This window comes from Vulpes vulpes, chromosome 5, assembly GCF_048418805.1.
Source record: "Vulpes vulpes isolate BD-2025 chromosome 5, VulVul3, whole genome shotgun sequence".
Taxonomy (NCBI): Eukaryota; Metazoa; Chordata; class Mammalia; order Carnivora; family Canidae; genus Vulpes; species Vulpes vulpes.
Window position 1 is genome coordinate 25,077,727 of NC_132784.1, and position 27,538 is coordinate 25,105,264.

At 37.6% G+C, this 27,538-nt stretch overlaps 1 protein-coding gene across 1 annotated transcript in view; it reads left to right on the top strand.

Annotated features, from left to right (window-relative positions):
* Positions 1–27,538, top strand: part of KYNU (kynureninase) — a 109,658-nt gene that overhangs the window by 14,205 nt on the left and 67,915 nt on the right. Inside the window, exons 3-4 of the mRNA XM_026007980.2 lie at positions 5,982–6,102; positions 23,123–23,205. Of these exons, the coding sequence (XP_025863765.2) occupies positions 5,982–6,102; positions 23,123–23,205 (204 nt within the window). The remainder of the gene's footprint in view (positions 1–5,981; positions 6,103–23,122; positions 23,206–27,538) is intronic.

Below are 27,538 nucleotides of genomic sequence, written 5' to 3' on the forward strand. Positions count from 1 at the left end.
TTGAATGATTTCACATGTGCTTTATTCTTCAGTCTTATATTACCTTAAATGGACTAATTAAATTATAAATTATAATAACTAGTTGCTATATTAAGTTAAAAGCAAGGTCTCTTCTGTGACCTTCAGTAATTCAGTTAAACTTGAGAAATCTCAGTTTTGTTTTGGTTTTAATATGGAGGCCAGTGCCAGGCCTTCTGAAATGTGGCCATATAAGGAATTATTTGGAAAGATTTTAAAATAACGTCTATAACCAGGCCCACTCCAGACCAGTTAAATTGGAGTCTCTGAATCAAACCTAGGCACTGTATTTTTGTAAAGCTCCTGATATGATAAACTAGTACATAAATCCAAATAAAATATACAAAGGTCATAAATATTTATTTTTATATATATATTTTTAAATTATCATTTCATGAGTAGATGATCATAACTAGTTTAAAAAATATTATACCTACATATGTATGATTTTAAAATAAGTAATGGTTTATCTCTTTAAAGAAAACAGCTGGTACTGGTATCCAACAATGTATTTGCAATTTGGTTAATATTTAGCCAACTTTGATGACATCAATTGGATGCTTCAAACATATTGAGTATATTTTTGGGGGGAAGGCATAAAACTTTACTCAAGCCTTTAGAGTAGTTACAACTCGAAATTTAAAATAGCTTCATTAGCATGCCATCAATTACTATATTAAGGGGACATATTTCTTTTCAGTTCAGTGAACCCCACTAAAAAGTAGCAGAATTTAAATCACTTCAAAAGGACCCTACCTGAGAAAACTGCTTGCTGGTTCATGGTAACATCAGCAGAAAGAATCTTGACATACATTGTCAAGAGGTGGGAGGTATTGGTGGCGGGTAGGATGAAAGTTATCAACTGGAGTGCATGAAGTACTTTAGGCACCTGGAGGTTGGAGGACTCCAGTCAGGAGGAACTACTAAAGGATCCATAAAAAGTATGTTCTAAGGCAAAGAGCTACTAATAACATAAAGACGCCAAAGCCAGATTAATGTTTTCTTGCCTATATTATTTATTTCCTCACTCCATTGGAGAGATTAAAGGTAGCAGCAGTGAGTAACAAGAAGAAAACAAAACAAACTACAATAGACATATCCCTTTGTTCCAAACTATGTTTTTTTTTTTTTTTTTTAAATTAGATCAGCCCTAAGCTGAGGATGGGGAGAAACTTTAAATCTGAAGTAATGTTGAAATTTTGATTTATATGTAAGAAGCAAAAATGAAACTATTCCTGGATTAGTCTTGGAATGTGTATAAATAAACTAAAAGAGTAAGAAAGTAAGGTCTAGAGTGATGGACATTTTTGATGCAATAAAGTGTTACTCAGAAGCAATCAAGAGAGGGACACCTGGGTGGCTCAGCGGTTGAGCATTTGCCTTTGGCTCCGGGCATGATCCTGGAGTCCCAGGATCAAGTCCCACATTGGGTTGCCTGCATGGACCCTGCTTCTCCCTCTGCCTATGTCTCTGCCTCACTCTCTCCCTCTTTCATGAATAAGTAAAACCTTAAAAAAAAATAAAAGAGCAAATAAAAATGTAATATTAAAAAAAAGGGATCCCTGGGTGGCGCAGCGGGTTTAGCGCCTGCCTTTGGCCCTGGAGACCCGGGATTGAATCCCACATCAGGCTCCCGGTGCATGGAGCCTGCTTCTCCCTCTGCCTGTGTCTCTGCCTCTCTCTCTCTCTCTCACTGTGTGCCTATCATAAATAAATAAAGATTTAAAAAAAAAAAAAAAAAGAAGCAACCAAGTGAATTTCCAGAATCATGAGCTCTAGAGCAGCAATCTTTGTGACAAAACAAAACTTCCAGACAAATGGCCCTAAAACTATTGACTTAATGACCACTTGAGGTGAGGCCTGTTTGTAGAATGCTGAAACTCTCGAGTTTTTCGACTACTTGAAAACAAGTGTACCTTTAAGGAGGATGTTAGGGGTTGAATTGTGTCTCCTAAAAGTGAAGATATTGAAATTCTAACTCCTAGTACCACAGAATGTGACCTTATTTTGGAGATGGAGTCTTTAAAAGATGTAGCCAGGTTAACTGAAGTCATAGGGTAAACCTTAATACAATATGAATTATAAGAAGGGGAAATTTGGTGACAGAAAGATACACAGGTGTCATACATGGAGAACACCTGTTAACATGAAGAGGAGCTTTGACATGTCAGATAGAGAAACCTCTCTCATAGCCTCCTCTCATAGCCTGGAACAAACTCTGCCAACACCTAGATTTGGATGTCTAGCCTCCAACACTGGGAATCATATATTTCTATGACTTAACCACTCAGTCTGGGACTTTGTTACAGAAGCCCTAGCAAACTAATACAAAGGATTTATAATAACATTGATGCAGGCAGGCTGGTCAGAGGACCCTGAGAAGGGGTCCCTCAGGACTAGCCAAGCGGGTCTTGATTTTAGGCAGAGTGGAAATCAAACATGAGCCAGCAGGAAGTGAAAGCAGAGTTTACCGAAGACATATATAGAGAGAGGTAGGGATGGAGTACCCTGGAGACTCAGAAAGGAAAAGAGCATGAGTTTTATCTTTGCTTCAGGTCTGGGGTTTTTACTGGGGATTGTGGTCTGATGCACATGTCCTCTTAGGCATCCAGAAACTGGACAGAGCAAAGACAGGGTCCAGGTGTCTTTCCTTAGTCACTCATTCCCTGAGCCGGGGGTTTTGGTGTCAAGGTGTTGGTCAGTGGTCTTGGAGAACATTTATGATGAGTCCTGCCCGGTCACTCCCTAGATGTCAACTATCCAAAGATAGCATTATCTCTTTGTCCCTTATGAGGAGGACGCATCCATTTGCATTACAAGGCATGTGTCTGGGGGGGTGGGGGTGCAGGCCCTAGCTGCCTGAGAAAGGAAAAAAGTAACTTTTTTTATGGAGTTCTTCGGTGGCCCTGTCTCAACAGGAAGCAAATATTCCCAACTCAAAAGGTATTTACAGAACATGGAGACTTGACTGATAAAGGAAATTCATGTACTCTTTCAACATGCCCAATCCATGCTAGAATTTGGAGAATGACCTTAGGACCAGGATCAGAAAACATTTTTTGCAATAACGTTCTGTGAGAACACAGTCATGTTTATTTGTTTACATGTCGGCAAGGGCTGTTTTTATGCTTTAGTGACAGAAATGGGTCATTGCAACAGATTGTACAGCCCACAAATATTTACTTTCAAGCTTTTTGCAGAAAAACCTTGCCTTGCCCTGTGACTAGAAAAAAATCATTGTTTCTGGATGCTGCCTACAAGGGGACCAATTGAGCAAATGCAACAAATAGTTTGGTCTGGACACAAAATCACAGGATGCCTCTATCATGACACCTCAGTGTTTTCTCAGAAGAGTAGACTAGGAGACTATGGATCAAGAGGAAGACACTGAGACACTTTATTTACATTTTCATCCCTAAAATAGGATGGAGCCAAATCTAATGGAGGAAGATCTTCCTGAAAAAAAAAAAAAAAAAAACCACAAACACTAAAAGACGAAAACTTGAAAAAAAAAAAAAAGTTGGTTACAGTCTTGAGGCATTGTGACATAACCAAGATTTGGGATCCATCAAAATGACATGTGTTAAAAAAAAAAAATGACATGTGTTAATAAAACAAAAGTTTATTTTGAAAAGGGAGAGGTTACAGTAAACTCCTAAAGCATATATATTTTGGCAAAACATCAAATCCTCAATATGCTAGAAAATGTCAAAAGACAGAGAATGTCCTGAGGCACCTGGATGGCTCAGTCAGTTAAGCATCTGCCTTTGGCTCAGGTCATGATCCCAAGGTCCTGGGATGGACCCCTGGTCCAGGCTCCCTGCTCAGTGGGGAGTCTGCTTCTCTCTCTGCCTCTGTCCTTCCCCCAGCTTGTGCTCTCTCTCCCTCTCTCTCTCTCTCTCTCAAATAAATGAATAAAATCTTAAAAAAAAAAAAAAAAGAATGTTCCAAGGAACAAGAATGAATGGTTTATGTTGATTTTTTTAAAAAGATTTTATTTATTTATTCATAAGAAACACAGAAAGAGGCAGAGACATAGGCAGAGGGAGAAGCAGGCTTCCTGTGGGGAGTCTGATGTGGGACTTAGTCCTAGGACCCCAGGATCATTACCTGAGCCAAAGACAGATGCTCAACCACTGAGCCACCCAGGTGCCATGGTTTATATCAATCTTGACTAGACTTTGGAAGACAATGAATGTTTTCAGAAAGGTCATGAAACTTTCTGATGAAATATTAATACCAGAATCCACAAAATGTATAACAGCCAAGCCAGGCATTGAAAGACTAGAAAGTATGTTTTATCCAGAGTCTACCCATTGTCATGGGTATATTCCAGAAGACTGTAGACTTGGACTCTAGCTCTAAAGAAGCAGCGGATAGATGATGATCAGTAATACTTGATGTAATAATCAATAACAATTGACATGACAATTTTCAGGATGAGTCCTGCCTGACCCCAAGGTCCAGCAAATACTGGCTATCTTAACCAATGGGGTCCTCTTGGCACAAATACAGAATAACTCCTAGATATTCAGGGAATACATAAAGAATCCTGTAACTGAAGAAGATCCAGAAGCTGATCACAATTTGCGGATGCCATGTCTAACTTACTTTTCCATCCTTGTCACATAGGAAACAGGGAAAGAAGTACTGGTCAACAACAAACAGTCCTGCTTACAGGACAGTCAGAAAGTCCTTGCACATGATATTTCTCAAATTCCCTCAGCTTAAGATATGCCAAGGTGCCACATTTTGGTGTTGTCGGTGTAGTCCTGCATCCCATCACTGCCAAGAACATTAGTTTTTAATAACAAATTTATTTATTTGTCTGGCACAAGAGAAGCCTACTCCCAAAGACTTTCATGTTGTATAGATCCAATGTGACTGAGTTGGAGTGTGGTAGGCTATCTCTTTATTCTTGTGGGGTTTTATAAAATACATTTTCTGGATACTCTATTGTGCCATGTGACATAATGCTAATTGAATTCTCTTCTAATGCCATTTGATGTGCATTGAGACTTTTTAAACATTCAACTCAACCAAGTAAGAGGAATGTAGTGAATGGAGACGGGGAACCATACTTTCACTTGGCCTGAGACAAGATAATTTAGTTTACAACTTTGCTTTTCTCTCACATTAAACACACTTTTAAAAAGACTAAGTACAAGCAGCTCACTGTGTATTTATAAAAGCATCAGCAATGAAAGAACAAGACGAGACAATGGGAGCAGAGATATGGCTGATTGGCTCCTCATGCTGGGTCATTGATGGGGCTGACATGCACAGAACATGTTTAGTCTTCAAACATGGATTGGATTGCTAATAAAACTGCATTTGTTGCTATCAAGGGAGAGTTGTGAGGTAGACAAATTACTAAAATCCCAATTTATTTGAATAAGACATAGATATAGAGAACAATTTGCCTGTCTATATATAGATATAGATAGATATAGATATAGATAGATATGGATATAGATATGTAGAGTGAAAAAATGTATAAATCTAATATCTCTACTTCAGATATGTAAATACTCATTTAGATATTTTTTATTTGCCTGTTCTACACCACCACTTATTGCAGAAGGTTAGTTTGTGCCAAGACTCTTGTAACCTAGTATCTCTGGATGGGCTGATGATACATTTCCTATAAAAATTCTATTTTTAACTTTTTTCTATTGCCCTTATCTATTTATGATTGGGAATAGATGCTAATTTAGATTTCCTTATGGAGCACAATAAATAAGAGATCTCAACAATAGTCTTTATAAATGTAAATTGTATTTTAAAATATAAATGTGAAAGATTAATTATTTTTCTGAGAACTTGATATTATCCCTGGGAAGAATTATGTTATTTATTATCCTTATTGGAGTTAATTATATTAATTATTTGTACTGAATTAACAATGCCAAATGGAAGAAGATTAATTAATTGAATAAGCATTTCATTTCTCTCTGTTTCAGTTGATTTATCTTTAGTGAATAAGGATGAAAATGCCATCTATTTCTCGGGAAATTCTCTTGGCCTTCAACCAAAACTGGTTAAAACATATCTGGAAGAGGAACTCAATAAGTGGGCCAAAATGTAAGTATTATTTCAAAAGCTATCATTTGACATCTCATACAAAACTTTCTTTTTTTTCTCCAACTTTTTATTTAAATTTCAGTTAGTTAACATACGGTGCGATATTGGTTTCTGGTATAGAATTTAATGATTCATCACTTACATTCAGCACCCAATGCTCATCACAAAAATGCGCTCCTTAATACCCATCACCCATCTAGCCCATCCCCTGCCCACCTCCCTTGATCAACCCTTGATTTGTTCTCTACAGTTAAGAGTCTGTTTCTTGGTTTGCCTACCTTTTTCTTTCCTCTCTTCTTCATTTGTTTTGTTTCTTAAATTCCACATATGAATAAAATTGTACGGAATTTTCTTTCTCTGACTTATTTTGTTTAGCATAATGCTCTCTAGTTCCATCCACTTCTTTGCAAATGGCAAGATTTCATCCTTTTCATTCCTTTTATTCATTATATATATATATATATATACATATATAAAATGGAATATGTAATATATATATATATATCACATCTTCTTTATTCATGCATCAGTCAATGGACATTTCGGTTCTTTCCATAATTTGGCTACTGTTGCTAATGCTGTTATGAACACGTATCCCTTCAAATAATTAAGAACTTTAAAAATCACACCAGGTTATCTAATATTTGGAAAGGTGTACAATAGACTCCTTAGAGTTTCGGATACAGAAGAACCTTAGGAATCACATCATTCAATACTCTCATTTTACTGATGACAATAATTGAGGATCAGTAAATAAGGTCATATGGAAAGTTAGTGACAGTCAAAAGTAAAACCTTTACAATATTAGAAAAAAATAATTTCCTCTCCCAAGTTGGTACATCTAAATCATATGTAATCATTTCATTTTATTTATTTAATGACTAATAAGGGAGTTAATATTTAGAATTTAATTTGGTGTTTCATGAGTAGTTTTTGCTAAACTTTATCACACTAATTTTTATAAATAAGAAAATAAAAATTGTTGACGGGGGGCAAAAAAGGTTAGTGGAGTAGAAGGTACTGCCCTCCCCAAACCGAGTGTGCTGAGAACATGCTTCATTTGGCCTTAGCTGAACAGGTTTGCTCTAAGCATGCAAGAATCTGAAATCTTAATCTGTTTTCTTCTCCATCTCTTCTGTTCTACATTTACTCTTCTGCCTAAGAAAACCCCCACACTTGCTGCTTCCCAGGATGGTTACCTTCCTTAATCTCAACCTTCTCAACCATGCAGGTGATCTCTCCCCAACTGCCCATTGTATTAATAATCACTGCTGCAGGGTAGGCAGTTTAGAGGTATCTATTTTCATTAACTTCATATTATAAATCCCTTTAGGAACATAACCTAATCTTATGTTCTTTCCCCTTCCTCTGTAGTTACTAATAAAACTGAAACTACAAATATTTTGAAAATACTTTAGCTATTTAAAAAATTAATATTTAAAATTTTAAAAATAAGACAGATAAAAAGGTGCTCAACAACACTAATCATCAGGGAGATGCAAATCAAAACCATAGTGAGATACTACCTCAGACCTGTTTGAATTGCAAAAATAAAAACACAAGAGATAACAGGGTTGGCAAGGATGTGGAGAAAAAAGACCCTTGTGCACTGCAGATGGGAATGCAGACACGTGTAGCCATTGTGGAAAACAGTATGTACGTTCCTCAAAAAATTAAAAATAGAATTACCATATGATCCAGTAATTCCACTTGGATATTTGCCCAGACAAAACAAAAGCATTAATTTGAAAAGCTGTATGCACGGCTCAGTTTATTGCAGCATTGTATACAATAGCTAAGATATGGAAGCAACCCATGTGTCTATCCATAGAGGAATGGATAGAGAAGATGTGGTGCATATATATATATATATGTATATTACTCAGCCATAAAGAAAGAAGGAAATCTTGCCATTTGCAACAACGTGGATGAATCTAGATAGTATAATGCTAAAAGTGAAAGAAGTCCATCAGAGAAATACCATATGATTTCACTCATTTGTGGTATTTAAGAAACATAGGAACAAAGACCAAAAAAACAGACTCTTAACCAAAGAGAATAAACTGATGGTTACCAGAGGGGAGGTGGGGTGGGGGGGATGAGTGAGATAAGTAGAGGGGATTAATAGTACACTTACCAGGATGAGCACTGAGTAATGTATAGAATTGTTGAGTCCCTGCATTGTACACCTGAAACAAATGAACTCTTATGTTAATACTTGAATTAACATACTCTGTATGTTAATACTTGAATCCTTGCTTGAATTTCTGATTATTAAAATCTGAAAATAGATATGAGGAGGAAGTCAAACTTGAAGGTGAGAAAAAAAAAAATGCAGGGAAATGAAACTAAATCAGAACTCTGACCAGACACTTGGCTCTCATACAAACTCTAATGTCTTCTTTCTTCAGTTTTCATGCCACTGTTCTTTCCTATTGGGCAGAGTACCTCTTTTTAAAAGTTTATTTTACACTGACTGTGCTAATGATTACTACCACAGGCATTGGATAACACTGCAAAGTTCTTAATTTCAGTGGTTAAGAATATAAATTCACAACTCAATGCAAAAATCCTACAGGTCTATATAATTTATTAAGCCTGTTATAACTGTATCTGCATAACTTGTATGCATAAATTGAAAAATAAATATCACCACATTTGGAAGCATTTTGCACTAGCAGGTTTTAGTACTTAAAAAATGAGGGTCATACTTAATAAAAATGGTTAATATTCATTTTGGCCTTAATATAAAAGAGAGCAGAGAATTAGATTGAATTTGAACTTTAGAGAATGTCCTTGCCTCTTGGATATTCATTCAGCAAGGCTGTGCATTTTTATCCTTTAGGCATTTAAAAAAAGATGCTGCTCTGCTCTCCTCCTATTCATCTCTTTGTGATTACCCTACTTTATTAGGAGACTGGTTGATTATTTTCAAGACTTTAAAGTTATATTCCAGGAAAGTGCCTTTCTGTCATAACACCTTTCTATTGTTGTTAACTTTGAATTTTATGTTTTACCTTGTGACAATGGAAAATCACATAATCTTAAGCCCTTCTGCCTATTTTTCCACTAGACAGATGATTCAGAAAAGAGGTGCATATTAATGCTTCAAGCAATGTAAACTACATTTAAAAGACTTCTGAGAAAAAGGTTAGGTAGCTAGCTAGCTTTATTTTGTCTTTGCTTTGTTTTATTTAGTCTTCTTGCTTTCAGTCATGGTGGCCCAGTCACTGTCATGCCCCCTGTCTCTCTGGTGACATCATTGGTGTTTAAGGGGCATAGTCAAAATCGTGTTGTGTCCTATTCCACTGCCCATCTTTGATCTCAAAGCGCTTGTTCATTATTTCCTTGGTTCTAAATATTTAGCTTAGAATTTTACCCTGGCCTTTTTCAGCTAAGGTTATGTTGTGAGGAAAACTTTTCCTATTGGTTGAAGGCCTATGGATTAATTGCTAAGAGAGAGATTAACAGAAATTTCTCTCATGGGCGCTGGATTCACTGAATAGCTAGGGTAAGAGTTTATATACCAATTTAACTAGAGGGGGCAGTTTTAGGGCTTCATTAGGAAGTATAGAATGTTCTATTGGACCTTTTAATTCTGATAATGGGCATATCCCTCCTGGCTGGAAGCTCCCTGAGTGGGAGCTTGATGGCATCTGAATTTGCACCTCCTGGTGTTGAGTCACCTTCTATCTGTGAGTGGATTAATGGAGGCTGGATCTTCAGGAGACTCTCCTTAAGTTAAGGAACGTGTCTCTCTTAGGCTGTACTTTGCTCACATGCTTTCAGGTTGAGGTAATCTTGCCACTATGGTGGGCTGTTGGTCCCTTTATTTCTGTTTCTGACTATTACTTTTGTTTTTGTACTAAATATCCTTGCATATGTTTGGTTTGCTTCTAGATCCAGGGCCTCCCATTATTGTGGTGAGCTTTCCTGATTACCTGCTCCTGTTCACCTTCTCTGGTGCTACTTCTGCCCTGCTTCTTAGCTGATACCCAAATCAGACCAGTGCCTTCCTCTTTTTGACCAGTCGCTTTCAAGAAGGACTGAGTCCAAGAGAGCTACACAGTACTAAGTACTCTCATGCAAACTGAAATTATTCGCTCAACAGGAAAAAAATATTAGAAATTTATAATCTTAACAGTAACATAAAAATCACAGTACTTTTGACTAAGTGAGATAGATATTGTTCTGGGATATTGATACCAAGTCTCAATGGCCATTCATGCCATATAAGATAGGAAATAGCACTTGGCTCATGGCTGTTATTGGCCATGTCTCTGTCCTCAGTGTCCTATCACAGACATGCTACTTACCTATCTACAAAATAAACCATTACTATTCATCGGGGAGCCCAATTTTTTGATTCATACAGCTACCACCTTTGATTGCTTATGCTAAAGGAAAAGTCAAGAGTAGAGGCATACTTAGAAATATTTTTGGACCTAAATGATTTCTTCTTAGACTTTAAGTTATTCAACACAAAGCAATGAAAATAAAGTACTGTGGGTTTTAAGTGCTTATTGTTATTTTCAACTGTATTTAATTTCTAAAGTAGTTTGGTTTACTTGGGATAATTATATTTGTTTTGTGAAATAACAATATTTAGATATTTTTAACATTCTGAAGTAGAAAAATTTTATGGTGACTTGACTCATTTGATGTATGATAATTAATTACCAGCCAAATTGGGCTATAACAATAATAAACAGCATTAATATGGGGTCTGTGGGTCTGCCAGAATTTTTTTAGAACATTTAATATTGCACATTTATATGTTATAGATTCATTAATGGCCCAGATTATTTAAAGGAAAATAACATGGGTTAATAATCACAGTGGGGAAAGTTCAGCTAGAAGAGAAAGATATATCCATCCCGAAGAGCACACTGTAAGTTGAGAAATGTATATTATATCCCTAAGACATAATCACAATATTTTAAGTCTTCTGTGTTGTCATATATATCAGATAAATGGTTTTCTTTCTTTTTCATAAGGAGCCAAAACTTGACCCAGTTATATCTTTATAGGGATTCTTCTAAGACCAGTGTGACACTTTCGGGAGGCTTATTTAAGAAGAAAATAGTCTAGGGGCTCCTGGGTGGCTCAGTCAGTTAAGTGACTGCCTTCTGCTCAGGTCACGATTTCAGGGTTCTTGGATGAAGCCCAGCATTGGGCTCCCTGCTCAGTGTGGAGCCTGCTTCTCCCTCTCCTCCCTGCTTGTGCTCTCTCTTGCTATCTTTGTCTCTGTCTCTCAACTAAATCAATAAAACCTTAAAAAAAGAAAGAAAGAAAAGAGTCCACTGAATTACATATTAGGAGCAAACTGTGGTTTGTGGATGGTGAGTGACTTGACAGGGCAATGTGTGCAGAGAGGGTGCTGGTCCCGCAGACACTGCAGTCTCATTCAGTTCCTGTGTTTCTTATTAAAAAAAAAAAAAAAAAAAAAAAAGGTGTACTCATTATTAATATTATGGGCGTGAGGGCATCCCAAGTGGGAAAAACAGGAAACGCCGAAAAGATCGGTGAGATTTGAGAGCTGTTGGGTCATCCTGGTTAGGGAAGGGAAGGATCCTGTAGGCCATTTCCAGGAGAATAAAAGATTTTTAGGAAGGATGAAAGGCACTTGGACAAACAGGTAGGAGATGTGATAGGTTGTGACAAAGTCTTCTGGATGAGATGTTAATCTTTTCTGGTTGTTGAAATTCCTGGGGAGGGATTGATGATAGTTGAGTTCCTTTGGAGGATCTGTCTTCAGGCTGATGAGGAAGTTCAGAGGAAGCTTGTCCCTACACTTGCTGTTTTTCAGGTCCTTCAGCTCGAGGAAGATTGTGATGTCTTATTTATTTCCTTATGGGTCACAGATTTCTTTAAAAATGGTGACATTAAGGAAGACTATGATGTCTCATGTATTTTCCTATGAGTGTTGCAGGGAGGATCTTTATAATTCTGGCTACTTCATATGTTGTAGGATGGTTACAGCAAAGTCCTGTCTCAAAGAGGATCCTCCATTAACTTCCTAATTAGATTTTACATCCTGAAATCTAATTTCGTGAGCAGCTAGCACTCCATAGGCATCTCCGAGAACACTTCTCTAGGGGAATGATTTATGCCCGGGTCCTGAGAACTGTCTGCCATGCTCTATTCCTCTCCAGCACTTGTAAAAGAAGATTGCAACTATGCAGCGAGTATTTTAGGCAGTTTTGAATGAGAGCAATGTAATCTTTTTCTTAACTCTGATACATATGCTTAAAACTGTGCTGTAATCCACTCTTTATAAAGACAGGCCACTTTAGTTTGAGTTTATTGGGGTAACAACTTCCTAAATACATTTCACCACCCCAGGCTAGTGGACTGACAAAAAAAGAAAGAAGCAGACTCTGTGTGTGATATTTTAAAGGTGGGGGAGATGCCAAAAGCATTGCAGGAAGAAACATAATCTTAAAGATTATTACCACGGTGTCTACCAGAGTGAGAAGTAGGTGGCCTAATATTCTAAGATATAAATTCTCTGAGGCAGAACATAGAATTTTACTACCTAAATGTAATAAGATGTATTGTGCTATCAGCAAGGCCATGGAGCTCTATGTGATTAAAATAAAAAAAGGATCCAAGTATCTGCCTTTAACTACCATTTAATGATAATGATTTTTGTCTTTAGCATTTATATTGGAAGTCAAGAAACAGGCAAGCTGCAGGCTATCTAATAATAATATGAATAATAATAACTAGCAATTGCCCTTCTCTTCCTCCTTAGCTCTTACAGTCTCTATTTATTCTCCAAGAAAGTCCTCTTCCCTCATCTCAGTTCATATGGTAATCAAAATATTAGTTCAAAAGTTGCATTGTACCCCACATGCCTATGCAGGGAGTTTTAGTATTAGATTTAGGGAAGAGTCAGAAAAGGGGTGCTATGGGCCAATCTCTTTCACATGTTTTCTTAGTTATTTTTCACAGCCATCCTTTAAGGTACATATTGCCACCCATTTACTTTTACTTTTACAGGCTTTATCAGCTTATAATACATGTAGTCTCATAACCAACGGTGACCTGGAATTGGCACAGAGCAAGCAATGAAAGCCAGTCATTAAATATTAAAGATTTTGGTTGATGCCAGGAAATGGATCACAGGGAATATTCACATCATGAAAATCAACAAAAGCTAAAAATAGGCATCCTTTCCTTCTGTTACCCCAGTGCTCTCTTAGGGAGAAAAAAATCATTTTCCCCACACTCTTTTGAGTTCTTAACTGAGACCCCTGTGATAAAAAACAGATTAGCAAAAGAAAAAAAATGCACGGGCTTATTAGCATATATAGCTCTTATACACATGGGAGACACATCAGGGACAAAGGAATTCCCCACAATGACTTAGAATTCAGGCTTAAATCCTATCTTAATAAGGAAGGGGGAGGAGGATGTGGGCCACTTAGGGGAGAATAAATGATTTTTTGGAAAGAAGAAAGAGCCTTTAGAAGACCGAAGATAGGATAGATTGTGAAAAGCCCATCTGGGTGTGGTGTTGACTTGTAGTCTCCTCTCCTGTGACAAGACTCAATCTTCCCTGGTTGATGAAATTCCTGGGGAGGTGATTAATGGCAATTGAGTTCCTTTTGAAAGATCTGTCTTCAGGCAGATAGCAGAATTCAAAGGCAGCTTCTTGCTGCACTTGCTGGTTTTCAAGGGTCTACAGCTCAAGAGAATCAATATACTACGGGGACATATTTCAGGGTGACATGTTCTGCTACCCTTCACCTCTGAAAGCAGGTTTTCCAGTCCCTACTACATGCTTACTGAATTTCAGAGTGTACACTCAAGCACAGTTTGCACTATACAAAAAATACATGGTCAATCCTTTCCTCCATCTCTGGGGTAATTCTAAAGAATTAAGAACAATCTGGTTCAGAGCTTCCTGCCACAAGTTCGCCACAGCACACTTTGTCACTCCCCCCTTGATTCTTCGTTTCAGTTTCTTCCATATTTCAAATGTATTTGCCTTCCTCATTTAATGGAAACTTCTTGAGTTGAAGTTCTCTCACCTATTTTGTGTTTTGCCTTAGCTTACTGGGATATTTACTAGAATAATAAAATTGAGCTAGAATATGGTAGATGAAATTGCTAGAAAATAGGTCAAGATGTAATGTTGGCTTTCATGATTGCCAAGTTTATTTATCTATTAAAATGTCATCATGAGTATACTCAACGTTTTATACACTTCTATTTAGTTTACAGCTTGTAGTATTTAAAAACTGAATTTATAATCATTTTAATTTCTAGCCTCAAAAAATAGCTACATTTTAGTAGCGATACTACTATGTGTTACAGGTATACAAGTGGACTGTTTAGTCTTGGAAGTTTAAAAAAAATAGAGTTTTCAAAAAAAAATAGAGTTTTCAAGTATTACTTTTGGTTTTAAAGAAGCATGATTTTATATTAAGACACAGGAGGGGCTAGATAGGGAGAGAGAGAGGTAGGGGGCTGTGAGATCAGCCTCACAGAAATCCCCAAAATGTGGAGGTATAAGGAAACCATCGATAAGGGAACACTCCAGACCACCCTGCCCTAGGTGTCCCAGGGCGGAGTCTTATTTATGACAGTCTCCTGTGGTCAACAGAAGAGAAGTAAGCTTATCACTAGTCCTTGATCAATGGTGCCACCAGTAGAGAATTCAAAAAGATTTAAGTTCTCTGGTTAGCTTTCGATAAAAGACCAACCCTAAAGGCCCTCATCAGTGGCAACCCTGTTGGGACTCCTGTCACCCCTGAGAGCTTTTTCTGTATCCCTGCCTCATCAACTTCTCTATCACTTTACTGGCTTTCCTGTGTGAGATTCATCTTTCTTGGTGAGACAAGAACCTGGCTCTCCCACTTCATTTTGGTTCTGAACCCCAAGATCACTCCCATGGAAGGCTGAATAAAAGGGGACTCTTTCTTTCTTTCTTTCTTTCTTTCTTTCTTTCTTTCTTTCTTTCTTTCTTTCTTTCTTTCTTTCTTTCTTTCTTTCTTCTTTTTTTCTTTATTATGTGAGAGGTCTCACCCTTGGATAACCTCTTCTTTTAACAAACAGAACAAACAGGCACCTCTTAGCCAGTTAAAGGCGATAGTGTGGCCACCTGTCTCAGGAGACAGGTTTCTGGAAGAGGGTTTGGTCAATTGGCCTTCCCAAAAAGAAGGGAATGTTGGCCTCACCCTACCCAGATCTATTGTCTGTTCATTGACTTTTTTTAAATGGCTTTCTCTCGCCTTAGGGATTTACCTATAGTAGGGCCCTTCCAATCTCCGAGGACCAGTATGCCCTTTTAATCAGGGATTCATTTCAGGAAGAACGTTGCCCACGTAAACATAAGACTTTTTCATTTGAATGCGTCTTTTGTGAGAACTTAGTTCAGGAGGAAAATCTTTTATTTTTGCTGCCTGGTAAGACATATGTTATTCTGTTAGGTACAATTTAGGCTTAATCACAGCCAGGAATTAAAACCCAAGTTATCGGAAAGCAGGGGTGGAGCTATTTCTTTATATGATAAATTGGAGGGAGCCCAGCGTTTCCTGGACTATTTATTCCCTTTAGAATACTTGTGGCATTAAGGAGAGAATTAACAAACCCTCAGCCAATTCTTTGACTGGTGGCATTAGCACCTGGGACTTTAATGGGTCATATAGTTGTGGCTTTCTTGTTCCAAGAACAAAAATACAAAATTATGATGAGCGGGTCTGCACCCCTCAACCGGGCCATGCTTGCATATGGGAGCTTAGGTATGTGGACAGAAAAAAGCCCAGGGGTAAGGCAAGGAAGCATAATTGCAATTTGCTTATAATTGTTTGGACTGATCAGGGCTAGGTATGTGAGCGAATTTATAGGACCAAACGATGAGAGCTCAAATCAAGAGAGCTCTGAAGAATGAAGTCATTGGAAAGATTTCCTGCTTCTTTTAAGGTTCATCTGGGGAGTGCACAGCCTCTGAACCTGCCCTTTGGTTACCATTAGTGACCTAGGGGTCTCCTACATGCGTAAAAGGATAGAGACCGGCCCTGGGGGGGCGGGGGTCACACACACCCGGATTTTTTGGAAAATCCAAGAGACAATGAGGGTCAGGGTGATGACGAGTAAGAGTGGCTACTCCCCCAGCCCAATCCCTCCTCAACCCAAGATGTTAGGCCACTCTTTCACCTTAGGAAGGGAAACCAGGAGGTGCCTTGATTCACAGGGGAGTGAGATGCAGGGACACCTGCATAGTCACCTCTCTGTAGTAGGTATGGGGCAACTGACTCCTACCAGGATTGTGAAATGAGAAACAAACCATTCTCTGTGAGGACTCCTGGATTGGGTACAACAAAATTGGATAATTTCCCCGTGTAAAACTTTTCTGGTGTTTTCCATGGGTTAAAAATGGCGGGTTCATCAAGGCAAGGTAAAATAAGAATATGACCTTCATGGCAAAGCGAGGTCTCTTTTTCAGTTCCCAAAAACTCTTCCTTGGGATGCCTTTTAACCCTCTGGAAACAATTTGGATTACAAAATTTAGAAAAGGACTGATCTCCTGTGATACCGCATGGCTCGGTGAGATTTACTAGTCAGATCTCTTCTGCAGGAAACAGGGCAGACAGAAGTACCTTATGTCCATCCAGGCTTTGGGGTCTCTAAATCAGAACCCAGACCTAGAGGCCTCTTACAGAATATGTTTCCCCAAATGTGTTTGGCTGGTAAACTCTCTTCTGACAAACTGGATGATAATGAGGCCTCTTCTGAATAAACCCAGGGCCCTGGAAGAAACACAGGCGTGCCTAGCAAGGGGGATGCTGATTTTCTCAACCTGTCTTTGTTCTTCATAATGGACAAGGTGAGGAGTGAGGGCTTCTCCCTCATTCATTTCCCATGTTAATGGCTATAATTGGAGCCCAACTATGGTTAGTCTATAGCAGAATGGGGACTTCAAGGAATATTCCCTAGCAGCTGTTGAAACTCCCTTCATTTCTGGAAAGTTCCCTGTCTTCTCCGAAGACTGCCTAATTACACTTGGTGGAAAAACATGGTCTTTGCAGTGGATGAGTGTTAGAACCAGGAACCTTTTTCTCTGTCTGGCTGCACTTTGCCTCTTCTATCCCTCCCCTCCCCTCCTCCTGCTTCTACGCCACCACCACCTCGGGTGCAATCTCCATACACCAGTCACTTCAGATTTCCCCACCAGTGTGTCAGGTAAAAATTGACAATGGGGAACAAACCGATTGACTTCTAAAAGTGGACCCAGGTGGAACATAATTCGATATTTAAACTAAGTTAAGTTTGGTGGTTTAATGTCTTTAAAGTTACCAGCGTTAAATATGAAACTTAATTCTATCGAGGTTTGCTAAAGATCAAATAAGCTCGGGTGATATCCATTGTAATTTGTTAGCAAAAAGATGTTTTAAAATGATGATTGTCTCAAAGTTTTCATGAGTAATTGTTAAGATAGCTTTCAAAGTCTTCATTAAACTGAAACTTTAAAGTCTTGCTTGGATGGTAAGTAGGATTCAATTCATTGGACATCTAGGTCTTTTCCAAATAGGTTAAAGTGCTACAGCATTGATTACTGGATTTAGGTTTGTGCTTTTTGAGTTATTGCAGAGAAACTAAGGATATGTAAATCTGTAAATCTGTTGGTTAACATGTTCTGTACTTACTCATAAATTTGCCATCTAAAGAATTCTGGTGTGACGATTCACAACTGATTACTATTTAGTCTTCTTGGGAGACTAAGGTTTCTAAGAGTTGAAATTCTGCTAAATGTAATTAAGACTGATAAAATAAGGGAAGCAACATATATGCAAGAAAAATCCAAGGAATGGAAATACATTTTTGTTGAAGGCAAAAAAAAAAAAAAATAATAATTTTGCCCTAAACAAGACTGGTTGTTTGGGACTGCAGCATCTTAATGTAAAGGAAAGCTGTGAAGCAGGAGAGCCAGGTTCTTGTCTCATGGAGTTGAAGAATGAATCTTGCAGATGAAATAGAGTGAATAAAATGATGGGAGTTTTATTAAGTGAGAATACAGAAAAGTCTCTCAGGAGCGTGAGGGTCCTAATAGGGTTGCCAATGTGGGCCTCCACCAACAGTCTTATTTAGAACTGACCAGGGAGCTTGTGGCCTTATCATTCTTGTAATGTCTTAATGTTATCGCCAGTCCTTACTCAAATCTTTAATGGCTTACTTCTTTTTAGGGTCTGGTTATTCTTTGTTGGTCACAGATGGCTGTCATCAAAAGGACACCCTCCCCGCCTACACCTAGGGCAGTGGGGTCTGGTCTGGTTTGTTCTCTTATCTCTGGTTTCTTTACACCTCAGTATTTTGGGGATTTCTGTGAGCCTGATCCCATAGCCCCGTATCTATTTCTCTCCTAACCCCATTTGTCCCTTACTCAGCTGCAGAAGGTTTGTGGTAGGGACATCTTTGGAAAGGAATTTTACATGTGGTCAGAATGGACTAAATTTAAATTAAGGTATTTTCAAAGTACATGGATATAAGATTGGAATTATGCTTTTCTTTCTATTCAAAAGACAAGTTGTTTTGGATTGTTGGTCTGCTCTTGATAAGAAAATGTAAACAAAGGCACTTTCTCTGTTGTCTGCCCAGAGAACTAGTTTTTATGTTTTGTCTTTATCAGGTCTTTGATCACGTAGTTAAAACTTCTCAGTGTTAAAGAAGCTAAATTTTTCCAACAACTACGTAAGCCTATCTTTTTGCCTTTGGAATCTCTTATTGTCACTTTGGTTAAATAGGTAAAGTTTTGTAATGATCTGTAATTCTATCTAGGCAAGTGCTTTAAAACTTTCTAAGGTTTTAACAAACTTCTCAAGATTTAAATTGTAAATGACTCATTAGGTCTTTTTATTTGATATGTTAAGTTACTCTGGAGGCACTGTTAAACAAATGATAACTTACATTTGTGTAAATGCTGTAATTATTCTAGATGATATGCAATTCCTGAAGTTTCAATATGTTTTAATACAATGTCATCACTTGATATTTTGATCATTGAAGTGTTACGTGCCACAGAAATAACCCGATTTCCTTGTCAGCTATATTGTAAATTGTCATCTCATCGGGTCATTAACAGAAATGTCCATTTATGAGTTTTTGTCACTTATAATTGTTCTTATTGTCTTGCAAAATGAGTTTCATCTTCAAGGAGGTTCATAAACAGGACTTTAGGACAAATACAGAGTTTTGAGATCTTTAAGATCAAAACTGAAATGGGTAAGAACTTCCTAAACTAAAGTTGCAGTCAAATTAAACCAGTATAGCACTGTGGGATTAATTGAACTAAAAAGACTCATTTTATAGTTTTGTGACTCTCGTTTGAAACTCTGCTGGTTCTCTAATGTTTGCTCTCTCAGATTCAGGAAACTTTCTCTTAAGGTATCCGTGACTTACAGAGATGTGATAAAGTATTCATTTGTGAACAAATTGAGCATTTAACTTTTCTCTCTACCTGACCCTCTGAAATTCAAAAAGTCTTAGTAAGTGTTCTTCCTTCCATGGCAATCATAGTTATTTGCATAAGCTCAATAAGAATCTATTTTCCTGGGCACCTGAGTGGCTCAGTTGGTTAAGCATCTGCCTTCACCTCTGGTCATGATCCCAGGACCCTGGGATCCAGTCCCACGTCTGGCTCCTTGCTCAACCTTCTCCCTCTGTCTGCAGTTCCCTCTGCTTGTGCTCCCTCCCTCTCTTTAGTGAGAAGGCTTCTCTCGCTAAAAAATAAATAAAATCTAAAAGAAAGAATCTGTTCTCCTTGAAACAAGACACCATTGGAAACATTGGTTATTTTACCAAGACTTTGACTATAATGTCATATGTGAGAGACATGCATAGACTCAGATATGAGCAGAGTTAACCAAGGTTAACTTTATGAAACTTGGAGCCATAAAGCCCCTTGGAAATGGTGGTCTGATACCTTGCTTACAGAGTTCCCAGCAGCCTTACTAGATGAGTAAAGAATGTCACATCCTGGCAAGTGCAGGAACCTCAAGGTATATTACGGACTTCATCAAGACAAATCTGCCCACATGTATAGGTATTACAGGCTCATCTGATGGCAAGTACTTGGCTTGGTGTGGAGAGGCTACTAAAAGTTCAACCTAGAGATTCTTTATAAAAAGTTCCAGCAAAGCAGATTCTAAAAGGTCTATATGATAATCATTATTCTTGGTGAGGTTATATAAATAATTAGGCCACGTTTGTCAAAATTGGATTGTTTTTGCAAACAAATTAGTCTTGAGTTGGCTATTTGGATTTAAAATACAGGTGATTTGAGGGCAGCCCGGGTGGCTCAGTGGTTTGGCACTGCCTTCAGTCCAGGGCCTGACCCTGGAAACCCAGGATCGAGTCCCATGTCAGGCCCCCTGCATGGAGCCTGCTTTTCCCTCTGCCTGTGTCTCTGTGTCTCTCTCTGTGTCTCTAATAAATAAATAAATAAATAAATAAATAAATAAATAAATAATCTTAAAAAAATAAAATAAACTACACATGATTTGGGACGCCTGGGTGGCTCAGCAGTTGAGCGTCTGCCTTTGGCTCAGGGCGTGACCCTGGATTCCCTCATCGGGCTCCATGAATGGAGCCTGCTTCTCCTCCCTCTACCTATGTCTCTGCCTCTCTGTGTCTCATGAATAAATAAATAAAATCTTAAAAAAAAAATACGGGTGATTTTAGGAAGAAAAATTGTCTCAATAACACACCTTTGCAGATGTTTAATTCTAGTTCTGATTGTCTTTAAATGCTGTTTGCCTACGCTAGACTTGAATCAACTTCAGAGAAATAGCCACAATAGGTCATGTGTAAGCAAACAACTAGAAAATGGGATTAATTCCTCGACTAGCACCTTGACCAATTCTGCGTGGCTGGATGACAAAATCGTTCCTTTAAAGCCACAGCATACCCCACTGTATGGGGTTGACTATGGACTTATGGAGATAATGGATGGCCACACTTTATTTATAATTGAATGGGATGATGCACTTAGGGATGCCTTTATCTCTTGAGACAAGTTTTCTCCCACTTGTGAGTGATTCCTTATAATTAGGATATTGTTAAGGCTGGACTTCAAACAAAGAAGGCTAAGATTTTATTTATTTATGAGAGAGAGAGAGAGAGAGAGAGAGAGAGGCAGAGACACAGGCAGAGGGAGAAGCAGGCTCCATGCTAGGAGCCCAATGTGGAACTTGATCCCGGGACCCCGGGGTCACCCTTTGAGCCAAAGGCAGATGCTCAACTACTGAACCATCTAGGCATCCCACAAAGAGGGCTTCTTGATTGTTTTATCTCTTAGTCATATTGATATGGGAGAACTTGGTTCTTGTCTCACAGAGTCAAATAATGAATCTCGTGAACACAGGAGAGTGAGTAAAGGGATAGAAGTTTATTAAGTAAATATACAGAGAAAGCTCTCAGGAGTGAGAGGGGTCCTGACAGGGTTGCTACTGAGGGCTTGTAGTGTTGGTCTTTAATTGAGAACCTAATCAGGGAACCTAAATCTTTTTAACATTATCTATTGATACCACCATTGAGTAAGAACTAGTGATAACATCTTTAATGGCTCACTTCTTTGGGGTCTGATTATTCTTTGTTGGTCACAGATTACTGTCATAAAAAAGATGCCCTCCCTGCCCACACCTAGGGTAGGGTGGTCTGGCTTGTTCCCTTATCTCTAGTTTCCTTATACCTCATTTTGGGATTTCTGTGAGTCTGATTCTGTGGTCCCCTATTCTAGCCCTGACTAATCCTGTTTGTCGCAAATTCAATATTTATTCTAGAAGCCACCTCCACTGAGATAAAATTGCAAACAAAGGCTTTAGCCAAGCATACAATAGCCCTCCTGGTAAAAAAAGGGCCTCACTATGGGACATCCAAGACTTATGATAGGACTGCAACATAAAATAAGCAAAACAGTATGGTTGCTGAGCAGGACTCTAAATGAGACTTCCCAGGCACTAGATACATTCAACCAAGAATTAAGTGAAGTCAGAGAAGGACATCTCACAAACTGCACCACTATTGACTATTATTGCTATTCCATTTAGGGTGTGAGGAGTTTCCTCACACGTGCTGTTTTAACGTTACAGTTAACTCCCACAAGGTGTCCCAATTAATAGGGGACATTTTTGATCAAATAGGATCCGGATATCCACTGATCTATTTGACAGAATTGGTCATTGGGGATCTTATCTAAGGGATATGTTCATAATTTTTGGCCTAATACTTGTTTTATATTTATCCTTTTGCATGTGCTGATGCATGCACCATTTGCTGTTCATCATGACCCCCGGAGGGATATTGTGTGGCCTTGGACTGACCTCTGGATAGATTCTAACTGCCACAAAGCCCACTGCCCCATTTTAGCAGGAAGCTGCCAGACAGATTATCACCCCATTCCCTAAGGGCAGTTAGGGTTACCATTCCACGGGGAGGAATGAGTAAGGGACAGGCACAGGTAGGAAGGAGAAGGGGCTATGTGATCAGGCTCACAGAAATCCCCCAAATGCAGAAGTGTAAGGAAGCCAGAGATAAGGAAACACTCTAGACAGGCCCTAGGTGTCCAAGGGGGAAATATTATTTATGACAGTCTCCTCTGGTCAACAGAAAATAACCAAACCCTAAAAAGAAGTAAGCCATTAAAGTTGTTATCACTAGTCCTTGATCAATGGTGCTGCCAATAGAGAAGTCAAAAAGATTTAAGTTTCTTCCAAAAGACCAACCCCAAAGCCCTCAGTGGTAACCCTGTTGGGACCCTTCTCACTCCTGAGGGCTTTTTCCTGTACCCCTGCTTCATAAATTTCTCTCACTTTAAACTCACTCTTCTTTGTCCTCAAGATTCATCCTTTGACTCTGTGAGACAAGAACCTAGCTCTCTCACTTCAATGAAATTACTGAAATATTACAAAACTCATTTAAAAATGTCCAGTTGCTAATGCTGATACATGAAAATTTACACACACACAGATACACACACAAACCTAATAGTGTTTATGTCCCTTTTCAATTTCAGGGGAGTCTATGGTCATGAAGTAGGAAAACGTCCTTGGATTACAGGAGATGAGACTCTTTTAGGCTTAATGAATGACATTGTAGGTAAGTACAAAATGGATTTTTCCCAAAAAAATCATGAAGGCATTATCATTTAGATATAAAAGTAGATTATAAAGTCAAAGTCTTATTGAAGAACATCCTGGTTTTCTATTTTAACCCATAACAGTGAAGAGTGAGCATACAGTTAATTGAGACTTGAAGGCTATAGAGAGCATAATTGGGTATTTGGTACAAAAATAAATATTTAATTAGGTTTCCATGTATGTTTTAAGACTAATATTTACTCCCCATTAAAAAGCACACGCATTGAATTTATTTATAATTAAACTAATTTCATAAAAATCTACCTAAATGAATTTTCTAACACTTCATTATATGATAAAATAAACATTAACCTTTACATGTTAAAAGCTTAAAACACCAATCAGGTTTTGGCTCATTTCAATTTAATCCACTGTGACTAATTTAAAATTAAGCCAAGAATTGTTGGAAATAATATGGTTGATGTTGTTCTTTGTTTTATAATGTGTTTCCTAAAGTGAGTTATATACTCTGGGTAGTACTCAAGATAGTTGTAGATGGCAAATGTGTTAACATTTTGAAAAATTTATTTAATCGGGTTGAATGTTGAGCATTCCTTGAAATCTTTAATGATATTTAGGGAATTGAACAAAAAAAATAATGATATTTAAGCAACTGGAGTGGTATTACTTGGAAATATTTAGAGGACTTAGGGAAATCCCAAGTTTAATAATGCCTTTTCAAACCTCATCCCTTTATAGGCAAGTCTAAAAATATCTTTATTGCTTTGTCCCAGTTGCATCTTTTTCAGTGATCAGAAGACAAAAATCAGTATGAGCTGGGAGAAAGTGGAATTACAGTGAGGACAGTAGGACTTACATCCAGAAAGAATTATACCAATTAACAAACTTAAAAACCTGAGGACTACCTTGTTTATTCAGAAATGATTATTGAACCTCTACTGTGTGTCTGTCAAGACTTGTGATGAGGAAGTAAAATATTGAATAAAAATCTTCACCATCTGTATCCCATGGGGTATCCTTAAGGGACTCCCATTACAGGAGGATACAAAAAAAAAAGTTATATTAATATAGACACATAACCATATAACACAAAGATACAAAACCAACCAACCAACCTTTGGGATTAGTGCTTCAAAGGGGAAGTGATTTCAAGTTAATGATGGAGGCCAGAACACAAGCATTTAAGTATTCTTTTTTTCTGAATTCTCACTAAACAACACTTAGTGAAATTTAAAAAATAAAAATTAAAAAAAAACGTGAATCTCAAAGAAGAAATAGAATAGTGAAAGAGATGATAGCAATATTTTGGGAATTGGATAGCAAGTGGACAAGTGGTAATTGCCTTTGTTAAAAATAATAATAATAATAATAATAATAATAATAATAATAATAATAAAATCTTTTTAAAAAGCACAAACCAAAACTTAATCTCCCAATGGCAAAAAATGGAAGGCCACCCTGCTTTACACCATGGATCCTTCAAAAATTTGGGGATTGCAATAAGCGTCTCTACAAGTGGGAGTAAAATAGGAATAAAAAGAGATGTGTTGAAAGTCTGTTTAAAATTCAGTTAGGGGGCACCTGGGTGGCTCAGTTGGTTGAGCACCCACCTTTTGCTCAGGTCAGAATCCTGAAGTCTCAGGACTGAGCCCTGCTTTGGGCTCCCTTCTCAGAGGGGAGTTTGCTTCTCCCTCTCCCTCTGCTCCTCCCCTCATTCATGCTGTATCTCTCTTTCTCACTCTTTCTTGCTCAAATGAAGAAATAAAATATTTTTAAAAGATAATAAATGAATAAAATAAAAATTAGTTAGAATTCCAGCTCCCTTTGCCCATTCCATGCTGCCAGGTGAATCCTTCTCCCCGGACAACCTGGTGAGTCTCTGGAGAAGGGAGAAGAAGGCTCTCAAGGGAGGATATGAATACTATATTAGTCTGCTCAGGCTGTCATAACAGAATACCACAGACTGGGTGACTTCAACAATGGGTGTTTTCTCACAGTTCTGGATGGAGGCGAGAAGTCCAAGATCCAAAGGTTGTTTTCTGGTTGGACTCTTTTCCTGGGTTAAGTGTCCACCTAGCCTTTCCTCTGTGCATACTCAGAGTCAAAGAGAACTCTGATGTCTCTCTTCTTAGAAGGATGTTAGTCCTATTAGATAAAGACCTCACCTTATTTTTTCATTTAACCTTTATTACCTTCTATAGACTCTACTCCCAAATATAGTCACATTGGGAGTTAGGACAACCAGGACACACTTTAGTCTATAATATGTTTCTTAGGGAGAACAAAAGAAATAAGTGTTTATGTACTCTGTTTTAACTTATGCAGGAAACTATAAAAGTCTTCTCTTTTGATATTTGGATAACCTAAAGGTTCTGACATGAGTTTTCCCAGTACAATGGCTCAGCAGGGTCACCTTGCAACAAGTCTCATGACACGCACAGTGAGAAACACTCGTGTGATACAACCTAAATTACCAGACTTTTAAGGAAAATCTATTTTTAGTTTATGAACTGTATGGATGTGTTACCTATTCAGAAAGAATAGAAAGGAAAAGAAGAATAGAAAGAAGAAAATAGAAGGATTGGAAGCAAAAGCAAGTTCCATTTCTTGCTAGCTAATACTGAGTAATCATTATACTATATAAGTTTGTTTTATGAGGTTATATTACAGGATCAGAATATTGACTTCTCATTTAAAATAACAGATTTAAGTACTTACTGAAAGTGATCCCTTCTGTTTCAAACACAGAGAGATAATAGGAAAAACATTAGATTAACAAACATATAGGAACACTAAAGATAAAAAAACAATAATAATAAAATAATACAAAAATCTCTACAAACCAGAAATAGCACCATTGCTAAAGAGAGGAGCAAGCACTTGGCAGCCTGGAAGCACATTTTTTGCAGAGCAGCACGTGAAGCCAGGCTGAATGTGCAGGTCTGAATCCAGACCCTCCCAAGGAGCTCCAGGGTGAATCTGCACAACTCTGAATACCTGAGGCTGGGACCCAGGCCCAGAATATTGGACAGCCAGGGCCAATAAAGACAAAAACCTTCCATCTCCCACCAGGCCAGTCAGGCTCTTGGGAACACGGAGCACTTGATCAGGTGTCAGCATTACCTACAGCAGTGTGCGTTCTGATGGAGGAAGCTACCAGCTGAAGCATCCTCAGTTGTATTTAAAACTGTGTTAAATAGCTGTTTGATAATGGTTCCATTTGTGTTCATTTTTAGGAGCCAATTATATTCATTCAAATGTCTAACATATAAGTCAAAAACCTGAAGACATCCTGGATTAATTTGACCTGAGCATGTATGTTTTCCTTAGCTGTGGGTTGTTTTTTTCTTTACTAGGTTTGCTTTCAGAACATAAACTGCATTCTAATCCTGTTATTTTGTGCTTAATATTTATCATCCTCTAAAAGAGGAGTTAGGATGTTTATATACAGGCCAGGGAAGTGGGAAGGTGATATTATTTTGTGAGATTTATTTATGAAGCCAATAAACCCTGCAAAAATATTTCCTTTGACCATTTAAAAGTTTATAGCTCTGTCACAACTTATTAAATATGCAAGTATTTTGTTTGCCTGGCAAATAAATCACAACGATTACTAAAATTTCAAATGAGACATCTCTCATTATAACTACTAAGGAAAATAAAAAAAAGAAAACCCTACTAGTCAGATTTATTTAGAGAAGTAAAAGGAATGAATTTAGTAAAGAATTAAAAAATATATATATTTATCTACTCTAGCTTTTGGGATTTTTCTGTGTCTTTGAAATACCATACAAAGTTATCACACACGGGATGGGTAAACTTCATTGTTTTTTGTGGGTTTGTACTGAATACTGTATTAATGAAATTACAGACTTTTGATCCTGATGATATGGGATATAAAAGATAACAATTACTTATTGAAATGAGTACAGTCACTCGTGGTAATGAAGCCCAAGAAACAATATATATTTTGTTTATTATATATCATAAGTAACAATATGCATATGTAATAAATTATTTAAGGTAGGTAGATGATAGTCTTTCCAGAATCTCAAGCCATTTATGATAAATACATTGTAATATTTCATTTGAAATATTGTCAGTGAATGAAGGTGATTTTTAGTTTGTAATTTTATTAAATGCCTGTTTTGTTCTTTATAATTCATATTTTATAATGAGAAATATTTCTGCTATTTTTTGTTGACAAAGAATGTGAATTGACAGTGTCTACAAAAGTGTATCAGAAACTATTTTAAAAACTTGGTACTCTTTAAGAAAAATTTCAGTATTTATTATCCTCCAAATTTCTTCATTTTTAAAAATTGTGTATA